The sequence below is a fragment of the Nanorana parkeri genome, unplaced genomic scaffold (assembly GCF_000935625.1).
Source record: "Nanorana parkeri isolate BGI_ZX_2015 unplaced genomic scaffold, ASM93562v1 scaffold994, whole genome shotgun sequence".
NCBI classification, from domain to species: Eukaryota; Metazoa; Chordata; class Amphibia; order Anura; family Dicroglossidae; genus Nanorana; species Nanorana parkeri.
The window spans coordinates 381,648-396,470 of NW_017307262.1; the positions used below are offsets into that span (position 1 = coordinate 381,648).

The 14,823-nt window shown below is 45.0% G+C and overlaps 1 protein-coding gene across 1 annotated transcript in view; it reads left to right on the top strand.

The window, feature by feature from the left end:
• Positions 1–7,506, top strand: part of OGFOD3 (2-oxoglutarate and iron dependent oxygenase domain containing 3) — a 67,207-nt gene extending 59,701 nt beyond the window's left edge. Inside the window, exon 9 of the mRNA XM_018566985.1 lies at positions 7,309–7,506. Coding sequence (XP_018422487.1) covers positions 7,309–7,445 — 137 coding nt within the window. The 3' untranslated portion in view covers positions 7,446–7,506. The remainder of the gene's footprint in view (positions 1–7,308) is intronic.
• The last annotated feature ends 7,317 nt before the right edge of the window (positions 7,507–14,823 follow it).

A 14,823-nucleotide genomic window follows, 5' to 3' on the forward strand; every position in this document is an offset into this window, starting at 1 on the left:
ACCTAAATTAGGACCCGGAGACTGCCAGATGACCCCGCTCGGAGCGCCGCCCACCGGAGCAGCAGTGGCGCGACGCTCGGCGAGGTAAGTAAGAAGACGCGCTGGCGCTGACTCGAGTATAAGCCGAGGGGGGCACTTTTCAGCCAAAAAAATGGGCTGAAAATCTCGGCTTATACTCGAGTATATACGGAAATACAATAAAAGCTTTCTTGAAAAAAAAAAATATACCTTTGATGTAGTGAGCGCTGCCTTCCATCTGCCCATCACTTCCAACAACTTCCTGGATTCCCAGCGTGCTTTGCGTCTCTTTCCCTGCTGCTTGATGTGATGCAATCTCCATTTTCAACACTACATATCCCATGATGCATCGCTTCCAGCAAGCAATGATAGTGCTACATTGTTCAGATGTTGTAGTTTAGAAGGCAGGCTCTGTAAGAGCTGCGACCCAAGGAAGTGCACGTTCACAGGGCTGAGTGAAACTGTCACTGCATTGAGAAAGTCCATCCTATCCCAATTACCTTCAATATTACGTTTACAAACGTCTAGATGGATCTGGTTATTAGGAGCGGGATCGAATCTATGGAAATTCAATATAGAAATACAGATTCATGTTTATTTTTTGACCGTAGATACCCTTTAATGCTAGTGACAGACGGCAGCGTATGTCATTGTTCATTCTCCCAGTTACACTTTTGAGCGGAATGTACCTTTTTACCAATTTTGGATATAACCGGATGGCTTATAACCGCTATTTTGTTTCCTGGAACCAGCAGGGCGTTCGAATGAAGCGGGCCTCATTAAACAAAAATGTAATGTCATGGAAATTATTTTGTCATCCAAAAACACGTACGGCGAGGCTAAATAGCTTTTGGCGTTGAATTCTTATTATGGATTTAGCAGATCTGTCAGGGACCTGAATGAGAGGTTGGAAGCAAATTGAGCTTTAAAATTCTAGATGATGTTGTTGTTATTATTCAAGTGGCACGTCGAGAAAAGAATGAAAGATTGGCCCCCCTCCGCGATGCCATATGACAGGAAAATTCCTTTGTTTTAAATCTCTTTCCCGGAGCGCGCGAGAAGCTGCGCAGTTACCGAGCAGCAGCTGAACGCATCAGGTACAAGCCATGGGGAGAGGGGGCTTCCAACAGAGACAGAACATAAACGTAGAGAGAGGCCGGAGGGATTGCTCCTTCGCTGCATTCCTGCCTTGATGTGCAATTTATTTCTGATGTCTTCTCATTTTATTTCTCTTCTAAAGAAGAAATGAGAAGGATTTCATGGAAGATCCAGCTTGTATGGAAATTTGTGTGTAAATGTTGGCTAGGTGTTTTTTTTAAGGATGTGTAAAACCATTGTTGGCTTTTACTGCTGGACGTAACCTCCAAATGAATGACATTTTATTTGCATAAGCACTGATTTTGATAATTGTTTTCACCTTTTTTTTTATCCTCTGTTACATCTCAGTGCTCACTTCCTGTCTACATGCGCTCCACTGATGGTTGTGTGACATGTCCCATGCGGGTTTCCCTCGCAATGCCCGTGTAATGTGTATTGAACTTGTAGTCTCCATCAGAGGACAGGGTGTGAACCAGGGACGTGCGGTCAGGGGAGGCAGGTGGGGCAGAGCCTCACCTAGAATTATGGAGGAAAAAGCTGGCAGCTTCATGTCTGAAGCTGACAGCTTTTTCTCCATTCAGATCGGCATCTAAAAGGTTACACAGCAGGGAAATCCTCCCCGCTGTGTAACCTATCATGGACAGAGCCCCTAAGAAGTGAGGAGCAAGTGAGAGACAGGGAGGCTCCTCCCTGTCTCCTCCATCCTCCTTTACACTAACTTGGGGGCGGGGATTAGTCCGGTGGGGAATGGGCTTCGGTCGGCAAGGGCGAGGCTTCGGCAGGGGGTGGGGCGGGATGTGCTGGGGGCGGGGCTGGGGAATGCACCACCTGGAACAAAAGGTACCACAGGTCACTGGTGTGAACACATGACCAGAGTTGGGACACATGGACAGAATGTTACTTCAGTAGATGCCATCGCACTGATGACCTGGGTGCTGAGGTGACTGCAGATGCCTCTGCGAATCAGTAGATACGTAGGGGAAAGCCACTCGCACTCCAACAAGGTTCCTCTGTCAATGCTTTTTATGGAGAAATGATGTGTCACATTGCAACAACAAAACCATATAGGTCCCTTCTTTGCCTGAGGATGGGACCTATACGGTTCCAAAGGTTCCGTAAAGAAAAAGTGTTGTGTAACTTTTGCTACCTTTTTTCCCATGCTTGTTTCCCTTCCCAGGAAGACAGTTGTGTTTGCCTCACATAATTCACGCTAAACATTAAATATCTGGTAAACCTTGCAATATGAAGTCAAAGTGTGCAGTGGCTGAAAGTACATCATTTCATGTTTGTACTCTTCTATTCCCCATTGTACTTTCCGTTCACGCTCTGCCAGTCATCAGAGAAATAGTGAACAATATTCACCCATTACATCTGCTCCTGCAATAAGAACATTGCTGCTAATGCGCTGGAACTTCCCTCTGTCATGACTCCACATTCTGATGCAGACTTGTGATGGTGCATAATAAGCGTCTCCTGCCCTAGAAGACTTTTATCTCTGCTGAGACGCAGGGGAACCGTAAGCAGTGTCGAAGACGGACGGACAACTCGCCCAGAATGACTTGTGCTTGTTCACAATCTCCCACTTTGGCTCATATGTTTACAAGTGGTGGTGCTGAATTCCTTTTCTTAATCAACAAAATGGTGGATATTACATTTCCAACACGTTTTCAGTGAGGCGCTCAGAAATCTCTGTCAATTTTAAAGTGGACCTGAACACAAAAATTGATTTGCTATCTTTATAGGGAACATCTACGAATGTTAATTGTACCTAAAAATAGCAGCGCCCTTCCTGTCCTGTGGCCTCATGACTGTATATTATCTGCAGTGTGAGATCTAATGCTGCCTCCGACTGCTCGTCTCATCAGATTTGTAATTAGATGTGATGTGTGATGTCACTACTGTGCTGCCCACTGTTCTCCTTACATAATTGCATAGTATTTGAGGCTGAATAAAGACACAGGTCCATCTTTGTGTGTCTGTGTGTGATTGTGTACTCAAGTCCCTGTGACCTTGTTTTTAAGAATACCTGTACCCTTGTATGTTACGGTCTCTGAGGAAGGTATCTAAAAGCTTGTTGAATGGTTCAATACTCTGTTGATACCACTGCTTGTGGCAGAGAGTTCCAGACTTTAACCGCTCTAACTGAAAAAAAGCCCTACGCCCCTTGTGGTTAAATCTTTTCTCCACCAGTTTTAGGTGGTGGCCTCTAGTCTTTGTTATGGAGTTTACTGTAAACAGTTTATTGCTGATGTTGCCATCACCACTAAACATTTTGTACATTAAAATCATGTCCCCCTCCTTGTTGGAGAGGAAGCTGTACCTGATGACCTGCACGGCAAGGATCTCCCTGTGTCACGATCTGGCTCAGAGTCCACGATCAGGCTCAGAGTCCAGTAGCTGAAACAGCAGGCAGATTCGTGGTATAACAGACCGCGTTTGGTACACAAGCAGACGGTAGTAGTATAGAAGCAGACAGAAGCGTAGTCAGCGAAGCCCAGGTCATTAGCCAAAGGTATCAGGTATGAAGCAGAAGACGATGAGAGTAGTCGGTGAATCCGCAGCCAAAGGTTGGTACACGGGTAGCAGTATGAGCAGATTGTAGCACAGAGGGATCAGGAAGCAAGATCTTGGCAGGAGCGCAATAATCTGGCAAACAGGAAGTGCAGAGGCGTGGCTTAAATAGGAAGTTCAAAGGAGGAGCAAGGAGTTCAGCAGAAACTAGGTTTACCTGAGGATTACACAGGAGATCAGGCAAGGGGCTATCCAAGGTTCTAAGGTGGCTCAGCAGGTAGAACCACTGCCAGCTACAGCAGAGGCCCTGGGTTCAGATCCAGTTCCTGACACCCTGCTTCATGTATTCTGTGGATTTGTGCTTCCGCTAGCTCTATCATTACTAGAGCTGCAGCTAACGATTATTTTCAAAATCGATTAGTTAGCCGATTATTAAGTTCGATTAATCGGATAAACTATAAAATAAAGTTTAAAAAATGGCTCCAGTGATGGGACTACTAGTTTGTATTGAGGTTGTAGTCCATCACAGGAGCAAGCTTGGACCGGTGGAAGTAAAAAAGAAAAAAAGATAGTGTGGTGTGCAATATAGTGAAATGGAAAGTGTAAAATTATACAGCAATGCATGCAGAATGGCAACGGCTATAGAGGACTACAAAACCCAGCAAAAGCACATTATACAGCACAATGCAGAATACCGCCAGCTATAGAGGAATACAACAAATCCCAGCAATAGTACATAATAGCTGGCGGCATTCTGCATTGCGCTGTATAATGTACTATTGCTGGGTTTTGTAGTCCTCTATAGCTGGTGGTATTTAGCATTGTACCACTTTATAATGTATTATTGCTGGGATTTGTTGTACTCTTCTACAGCTGGTGGTATTCTGCATTGCGCTGTATAATGTACTATTGCTGGGACTTGTAGTCCTCTATACAGCGCAATGCAGAATATCACCAGCTATAGAGGAGTACAACAAATCCCAGCAATACATTATACATACAGTGTATAATGTATTGCTGGAATTTGTATTCCTCTGTATAATATACAGCACAATGTACCATCAGCTATAGAGAAATACAAATCCCAGCAATATATTATAGAGCACCATGTGTGGGAAAGTGCAGGCATACCTGAGCAGTCTTCCAGCAACGTGCTTCTGAGATCGGACCTGTCTATCAGCAGCTGCCATACCCCCACACCTGCTCCTCTTTACTACATCTCCCCGCGTCCCTGTGCCGATCGTGGATGTGGAGGGGCAGGAAATGTGAGGCGGGGAGGAGGTGCGACGTGTGGAGCGTGGATGCGAGCGGGTCTGGCAGCGGCGAGTGTGAGGTGGGGAGGAGGTGCGGTGCACAGCGTGTGGAGCTGTGAACAGGGCCAACTGATCAGAAGCCGATTAATCGATTATTGAAAAAGTTGACAACTTTTTCAATAATCGATTATGTCGATTAGTTGTTGCAGCCCTAGTCATTACCCCACCAGTCATCCGATCACCAGTTATCAGGAGGCAGCTCTGACATGACAAAGCCTCTACCAAGATGGCTACCTCCATACCGAGAGACGGTGAAGAGCAAGGCACGGTAAGTCCGTAATGGAGAAAAGATCAGCTGCACTAATCCTACAGGCAACACTGGTGACTAGCCCTTTGCCCTCCGTTTGACAATTTTGAGTACAGCTTTCACAGTGCAGGTCATCTGTAAAGACGAGGTTGGCAATTGAAGCCTGTGTGTTCCCTCAGTAGCTGTTTACTTTTAGCGGATCATATTAAAACATGATCACAGATTCCCATTACATCTGGCTGTGATTGTTCAGCAGGGGATAGCAAACATTTGAAGGAGAACGGAAAGGATGCAGAATTGCGTGACTGTAAACTATTAATATGAAAGTGACTTTGAATGCGTAATTATTTTTATCCCTTTACATAGCCCGTAGAAGCCTGCGGAACCGCAATGTTCAGAGAACCATCACATTGTTGCATAATTTGTAATGACCAAACATTGTGTCGGAACAGACTCCACCTTGCAATGATTTTCTTTTATATTCTCCGCTGTATAGCGCCCTGCAATTAATCCCTATGGTTTATTAGCGGAAGATAAAATACCTGAAGCCTCACGGGAGGCTCAGCTGGTTGCCTCCAGTCTCACAGGGGTTAATTCCAGATGGTTCCAGAGCTTTGTCGGCTGCACAGCTAGAATTTCTTGAAGTACCCGCAAATTGGATTAATTATTTTCACCCTGCGTCATGTTCCGATCGCAGTCTCTGAAGGCTCTCACTTGTTCTTCTCCCCGTAAATGCTGTGTGGGGGAGGGGTCCATTGAACACGTTTGATCAGAGTAGATGGGAAGCAGCGACAACACAATAGTAAACTGCTGTAACCTGCTTACAACTCAACTACACTCCGTAAGCTGAACTCCAGGCAGACAGCTGAATACACAGATATATATATATGTATGTATCCCTGCCTATCCAGTTTTGAAATTTACACAGTTCTGCCACACAACAAAGCCTTGTCTGGACGCACAGGACACCTGATTTTTCTTTTCTGCAGTTCAGCAGCACTTGTCGGTCTTGTCCCTCCCCCAGCCTGCGACTGGACAGTGAAAGGGGAAGCAGCGGGCTGATGAGCTCACCTCTCTGTCACTCTGCTCTCTCCACCTTTTAGCCTGCTTCTTGCACTGCAACACAACTGATTGGCTCCTTTTGCTGCTTCTCCCTCTATGCTCTGCTGTACCGGGGCTACAAGAGGCTGATCCTTTTACTGCTTGCATGTAAAATCTAGTTTACATTTAATTAGGGATGCACCGATACCAGTATTTCAGTATCGAGTATGAGTACAGATATTTTTTTTTTGGTATTTGCTGATAACAAATACCGAGTATCGGAGTGTAATGACTCGCCACCTGGCTTCCTGATTAGCCGGGAAGCCGGGCCGCGTGTAATGACTGGCCACCCGGCTTCCCGATTAGCAGGGAAGCCGTCCCCATGCTTCTCGTCAGTTGGTGACGAGAAAGCATGGAGCCGGCTTTCTGGCCAATCAGGAAGCCAGGCGCTGTGTAATGACTGCCTTGCTCTTCACAAGTGACGAGAGAGCATGGAGCTGGCTTCCTAGCCAATCAGGAACCCGGGTAGTGTGTAATGACGTGCCGCCCGGCTTCCTGATATCGGAAGTATTGGGCTAGGTAATGGGGAAAGGTGTGTGTGTCTAGAGTTCAGGAGCTGGAACTGCATCAGCATGGGGGGACTAGAATGTAGCAGAAGATGACTTCTGTTGACTAAAGCTCAAATGAAGCTCAAGGGGGCAGAGGTGGGAATACTCCAGCATGGCACAGCAGTCAGCAGATAAATAAAGAGAATTCAGGGCAATAGGATTTCTGTATGGTTTTCTGGAAAATGGCGACAGGGCTTTTTTTTTAATGTTGCGCTGGACCTGTTTATGGCTCATACCACTAGAAAAGTGGTGCAAAGCCTATATTGTATTTTCACCAATATGTATAATCTGCCTTTGCTGTTTGTAGGTGATAGCCAATCGTTAGTTCAGACTCTGATCCCCAAAAAGTCACTGGGCATCCATGCTAGTCTTCCTTTAATTAGGTCTGCTGGGTATGAAATAGAAAATAGGAAATAACATATTTGTCTGTAACTGTTCCCTCTGTACTAATGACACCTACCGTTTCTTCCAGGCCGCCTGTCTTTCTTCACGTCCGGATCAGAAAATGTACACCGTGTGGAGAAAGTGAGTTGGGGTACGAGATACGCCATAACCATCTCCTTCACTTGCAACCCAGAGCACGGCATCGTGGACCCCACCTGGACGTAGCATTAGGCTCAAGTCTGCTTGTGGGCCAACATCACGGACCTCTTCCTATACTGGCTTATAATACGGACTCTGATCTGACATCATTTAACAAAAATAGAATTGGGCAGCTATGCAAACTCATAGAACTGACTTGGAGTATGGACAAGTCAAAATCCACATCCAATATCAGGGAAGATGACAAAATGTATTTTTAGAAATATTGCCCACTTGGCTTTAAGGATTTGTCCGGCCCTGGGGTGATATGAATTCTATGCGAATGTAATTCTGCATTTCCAAACCAGATAGAAGATGACGCATCTTCCAGGAGCTTCTCTTGCAGTTGAGAGGATTACCCCAAATCCTGGACGACGGCTATTGGTGTAAGCATGTTTCGAGCTAGGCCCTTTGTCGTTGCTGCCTCGGCTCTGACACGCAGGGCTTTGCATGCTGAAGTTAAAAAATTAGTGTTTCTTAAATCCCCCCTAATTGTTAGCCTAATATTAGGAGGACAGCTTCAGAAATATCAGAAAATTAAAAACCAGGTAGCCCAGCTCCTCTTAAAATAAAAAAAAAAAAAAAAAAAACAGCTTGCTTTGCTGCTTACCACCGCTCCAGTGCTAATTTCAATACTTAGTGTAACCCCTAAAATCAGCCATTACGTAACTCGAATCCCTGATGTTTGGGTAAACCTTTTGTAAGAAATATGTAGGGTTGCCATTGGTTTTGAAAATGCTGACCCACGGGCTTCAATTTACTTACCCTGAATCAGTGAGTCTCAAAGTATTCAAGCAAAAGGAACACTATGATGACCAGGAAAATGTAACCTAACCCCCTAAAACTATGTTCTTACCTTATTTTGGAAGGAAAGCCATTCTCCTGGCACCAAGACCCACTTTGTCACATGTCACCTTCATATCGTGTGACATAGATCCTGACCCTAAAAGATTGTATGGGCACTAATAGCTGTGGTTCTATAAATGGAGCAATCTGGTGATCTTAAAAAAAGGTTACACATGTCCTGAGTTCTTACTTATGTCCCTGAGGGTTGGGGGCTTCCCTAGTCATCAGCTTGTTGATGGCTATTATCTGGCCAATGAGAAATGGACAATATGGGTTTGAGTTATAAAGAAATCCAGCCCAGATTTAATATCTTTGATCTGGCAAAGGGTTGGTAGACAGACATTTGCCCAAACTGATGTGATCTGGTGAGGGCATATTGTAAGACATATGGTGTATGACCAAATATGCGTGGACACCTGCCACCATCACACCTCTATGAGCTTGTTGGATGTCTTGTTTCAAAACCATAGACATTTATATCTAATCACATCCCTCCAGCTATAACAACCTTCCACAAGCTTTTAGAGTGTGCCTGTGGGAATTTTTACCAATCTGGCCAAAAGAGCCAGGTGAGCTCAGGTACCGTTATTGGATGAGAAGACCTGGCTTCCAGTAGGGTTGAAGTCCGGGCTCTGCAGGACATTGAAGTCTCTCCACACTAAACTCGTCAGATCGTGTTTTAGGTGCCTTTGTGCACAGTCATGCTAGAACAGAAAAAGACCTTCCCCCAAACTGCTACCACAAGGTTGGAAGCCCACATTTGTCTAGTATGCCTGCATCGCAGTAGCATTAACAGTACCCTTTACTGGGAACACCTGAGCTCTAAATTTGGAGAGGCATCCACATACTTTTGGCCATATAGTAGTCTGACCTTTTGACCAGGTAATGTACACGCATCACAATTTTAAAGTATAGATTTCGCAGCAAGCTCCTGTTCCCAATCTTGTTGGTGTCTCTCTTGATTGGACCAACATTGGTTTTCACGAGCAGACCAACAATGGAAACTGAAATGGTAGATCAATCCATGATGTGACAATGCGAAAGAACGTTGAATATCTTACATATGTCAAATGGAATGATTACTATTTTTCATTTCTGTTGTGCTTTCCCTTAGTCTTTTGAGATCGACCAGATAATGCTGCAATTTGGACCAAAGCGACATAAAAAGAACCGTGCAGAAATGATCACAAGCTCTTATTTTTATGGGCTATGTTTAGGATTTGTTTTGCCCATAATTACCAAATTGTAGTCCGTATCTTTTTTTTTCTTCTTCTCTGTTATATTGTATGAGAAACCCAATTGATTTCTATGAGTTTTAAAGGAGAACTATGGGGTAAGTGTTTTTCCCCATAGTTCTCCTCAGGGTCACGGGAGGACATAAACTAGCATCCTCCCGTGACCCAAACTCAGTATACCAGGAGCTACAGCTCGCGGTATACTGAGACCGCTGCAGCCGGGAAGGATCCCGACATTACTGTCTGGATCCACCCAGCTGCGTGATAGGCAGAGCCAGCTGTCAATCTAGAGACAGAGCCAGCTGTACCCGTCCCTCCCCCGTTCGTTCCTCCAGTCAGCGCTGGAGGGGGGGGATCCCTGCAGGGACCGGTGACTGACGGTCACGGCTCTCTGCAGGGACAGGATCGGGAAGTGAGCGAACGCCGGTATGTGTTCACTCACTTCCCGATCTACTGAGCCGACCTGTGACAGTCTCATTGTCCCAGGTCGGCTCGAACTATGAGGATGAGTGAAAATCACTCACCTCATAGTTCTCCTTTAAGAAATGACTTTTCATTTAGAAACGTGACGGCGAAGACCTCGGATTCATATTGAGTCTACTTGTACAGCTCTAAGAGCTAGGCCCCCATTTCCACCAGTCAGCGTGGTACTTGGGAACACTTATAAAGACTTGTCCCAGAAATCAAAACTTTAAAAATAACTAACTGTCCTTAAAGTCATTCCAGTGAGCGTTGGCCTGTGAGCATAAGATAAGTCAACGCGTGTATGCAAATGTGAACATCAAGTTCTTTAGAAGAGTCTTCAGATGGTGGAGCGGTGATGTTCGCTTACAAAGTAAGAACGTAGTTAAGTTTCAATTATAGTTATACTGATTGAAAAAAAATATAATTACTATAATCAGGTAATACTTTGATTCAAATTATGTTTTAAAGAGTAGCATTAAAAATTCTGCTGAGGGGACTGTCAAGGCATTAGAAACTTACAGTGAAGAGGGGGAGCGGTGACACTGGCTTTTATAAGTAGAGAAGAGCCATAGAAGGGGAGATTGTCACAATACATATCTGCAGCTCTAATAGCGTCATATTACATGGACGGGTGTTTGGTTTGAAACGTGTTTAAATCATACTTCCAAAATGGTTTTTTTTTCTCGTTTTAGAGTGGGAAAGAGTTAAAGGAGAACTATGAGGGGGTGCTTTTCACTCACCTCATAGTTCTAGCCCACCTGTGACAATGAGACTGTCACAGGTCGGCTCAGTAGATCGGGAAGTGAGCGAACACATACCGGCGTTCGCTCACCTCTCGATCCTGTCACGGCTCTCTGCCGTGACAGGGGAGGGGCTGGATTCCCCTTCTCCCCGCTCTGATCCACCAGCGCTGACTGGCGGAACGGACGAGGGAGGGGGCGGGTACAGCTGCCTCTGCCTCTAGATAGGCAGAGCCAGCTGTCACTCACGCAGCTGGGTGGATCCAGACATAATTGTCGGGATCTGCTTCAGCTGCGGCAGTCTCAGTATATAATGAGCAGTAGCTCGCGGTATACCGAGCTTAGGGTGACGGGAGGACGCTAGTTTGTGTCCTCTCGTTACCCTAAGGAGACCTATGGGGAAAAGCCCTGACCCCATAGTTCTCCTTTTAAAGTAGAACTCCAGGAAGGATTCAAAACCACCCTTGTAGTCCACACTGCAAGATTAAATGCTCATTTTTGTCTAGGGTACCTTTTAAATTTGGGATGCACCGATACCAGAGTTTGCCTACCCCAGCCCTATGCTGAGGAGAGGAGGTGTACTGTAGCCCATCTTAGTGTGACAACGCTGCTCTTCCTTAGATGCAGTACAGTGAGGGAGCGTTGTCACCCTAGGGCAGGAGATGTGTTACTGGCAGAATCACCCTGGTGACAATAAAGGGAAAAAGACTGAAAAAAAAGAAAAGTAATGCAGCCACCACATCTAAAGACTGGTGATCTGTAATATATCACAAAGGTATTCTTGGATTCAGATACATTTTACCTTAAAGAATAATATGAGCATTGATCATTTCTGTTTGAAAAGGTGACTTTGGAATAGAACGCGGAGCCCCTTTTATCCTTCCAATACAATAGACTCCCGTCCTCTTTTAATAGAAGATATCTGAACAGACGCTCTGGGTGGATCTGTAGTAGAACATTCACAATTGGAAATTAATTTTACTGGAGCCTCATGACATAAGTGATGGCGAATGATGAGCGGCTCCAGGACGTTAAATCTGTGCGCCAGTGTATCACCGCTCCTTCGGCAGGCGCGGCGCCTATACAAACCCGGAATCGCCCAACGTAATTCAATTTCCTCTCCATGACCGATCATGAAACTGGGGAATGGGGGGGAGGGGCTGATTGTGATTAAAATAAATCTGTTTTTTTATATCATTCCTTTACTGTCATGAATGGATTTAAATGTGAATAAAACCCATTTTTCTCCTTGTTCCGGGCGTCTCTTACTGCAGTATGATAATATTCTACGGACGTCACAGGCTGTATGGAGAAGGGCGACCAAACGTCCCCTACGCGGCTGTGTCTTCCTGAAGCAGCTTTTTTTTACCGGCTGATAGAGATTGTGTTGTGAGAACGAACATAGAGAGGAGGTCAGCCATTGTCGTTTGTCATTTATTGTGATCTGCTTCTGTATTTTCACACGAACATGTGTAGGTGCGTCTTTGTGTGTATGTATAATGTATACATATATCTGTGAAGGTTCTCATTCATCCAGGTCATGGTATATCTGTTAAAAAATAAGTCAAGGTAACGTTTTCAAGGAAAAAAAATCCAGCAAGTCCAGTTGCCTTGACTTATTTTTTACAGATATAATATATACAGTATTGTGCAAAAGTTTTAGGCAGGTGTGAGAAAATGCTGTAAAGTGAGAATGTTTCGGAAATAAAAGTGTTTATAGTTTATTTTTATCAATTAACAAAATGGAAAGTAAATGAACAGAAAATAAATCCAAATCCAATCAATATTTGGGGTGACCACCCTTTGCCTTCTTCTAGGGACACTTGCACACAGGTGTTGAAGGAACTCGGCAGGTAGGTTGTTCTGGGTACATGTTGGAGAAGTAAGCACAGATCTGTGGATGTCGGCTGCCTCCAATCCTTCTGTCTCTTCATGTAACCCCAGACAGACTCCTTGATGGAGAGATCAGGGCTCTGTGGGGGCCAAACCATCACTTCGGGGCTCCTTGTTCTTCTTTATGGTGAAGTTAGTTCTTAATGACATTGGCTGTATGTTTGGGGTCGTTGTCCTGCTGCAGAATAAATCTGGGGCTAATCACACGCCTCACTGATGGTATGGCATGATGGATAAGTATCTGTATTTCTAAGGCATTGAAGACCAAATCTCCAACTCCAATGGCAGAAATGCAGCCCCCAGACTTGCAAGGAACCTCCACCATGCTTCACTGTTGCCTGCAGACACTTATTATTGTACCGCTCTCCAGCCCTTTACCGAACAAACTGCCTCCTGCTACAGCCAAATATATCAGATTTTGACTCCAGAGCACCTGCTGCCATTTTTCGGCTGCCTTACATCCACTGCCGTACCTCCGATATGGAAACAAGGCTGAGCAACTCAACTACGCACGAAAACAGGAACTGGGGTGCAGAAAAATGGCAGCAGGTGCTCTGGATTGACGAGTCAAAATTTGGCTGCAGCAGGAGGTTATACCGTGTTTCCCCGAAAATAAGACACTGTCTTATTTATTTTTTAGCACGAAATAAGACACTAGGTCTTATTTTCGGGGGCTGTCTTACCTGGCTGGGGGAGGAGTGAACGAAGAGAAAAACAAGCACATGCTTATCCATCATGCCATACCATCAGGGAGGCGTGTGATTGGCCCCAAATGTATTCTGTGGCAGAACAACAACCCCAAACATACAGCCAATGTCATTAGGAACTATCTTCACCGTAAAGAAGAACAAGGAGCCCTGGAAGTGATGGTTTGCCAGCCTGTTCAATGTGAACGCAATGTGCGCAAAAGTGTGAATAGAGCCTAAAGGACTTCCTGTCTCTGAGGAGTTTCTAGAGCAGGGGTCTCAAACCTCCGGCCCTCCAGCTGTGGTCAATTCCCATAATGCATCTCTCTTTGGGAGCCATGTCTGTGGCTGTGAAAATCTTGCAATGCCTCATGGGATTTGTAGTTCCACCACAGCTGGAGGGCCTGAGGTTTGAGACCCCTGTTCTAGAGGCAGCGTGCCCCGTGGAAAACTGGCAGCATGTCCAATAGCGAGTTTCCTCTCTCTGTATGTGACAGTGCCCTTTGTAGCATGGGCACTGTCACATCCGACATACAATGACACTCCTGCATGCTGTATATACTTTGACTTTCATTGTGATAAATGATACATTGCCTCTGACTACCCGCCAGGATTGCAGGAGCCGGTTAGGACCAGCATCTCCCCAACTAATGGCTTCTATATTTACATGAAAACGCTCTTTGCTGCTCATTAGCATAATGTATTTATAAGAATGCAACCCCTTTATCCCTGATTAGCATACAGGAGGATTATGTCTTGCGCTCATTTGCATATTTCATATAGGCAGCTTTGTGGTTTATATTTGGCTCTAGGCCTCTATTCCGGGATGGATCTATGGATTGTGCATAGCAATTACAAGTGAATAAGATGTACACTCTATGGCCAAAAGTATGTGGACCCCTTCCAAATGGGATCAGTGAAGAAAAGACTACAGCATACAAAGACATTGTAGATGATTGTGTTCTTCCAGCCTTGTGGTGACAAGGAAGAAGCCAGAGAAGGCACAACATAAGCAGGTTAAAGTTCAGCTTTAATGAGGAGAAATACCCACAATGCTCCTGGTAGCTAATTACCATGTGATCCCCGCTTTTTTTTAGGGAGGGGAACTTGGGAACAGCAATTTGTTGGCCGTGGCAAGAAAGAGTGGCATCAGCCATAATGATGCATGTGAAGTCTGAAGTCCTTCCAAGCTGCAGGTGAATCTGCTCCCTTATGAAGAGCCAGAATACCATTCATTTTTCTGTAATAAGCTCAGAACACCCTCCGTGTGCTGAAGTAACAGACGTGCTGCTTGTTTGCTGAATTCAGATGCTGTTTCCCAGAAAGGCCATTTGTCTTCAGGCAGAGATTTTCATCAGATTGCTTATCGAACCCTCTGTGCTATCAGAACACCGTCTTTGCGTTTCACTTTGACCTTTGTGGTTCAGGTTGGTTCACCGCGTGCATGACATATTGACCTCCCGGACTTTTTTTTACCTTTGGAATTAATTACACTCAAAAAAAAGTGCTTGTTTTAAAAAAAAATATGTATAAAGAATTA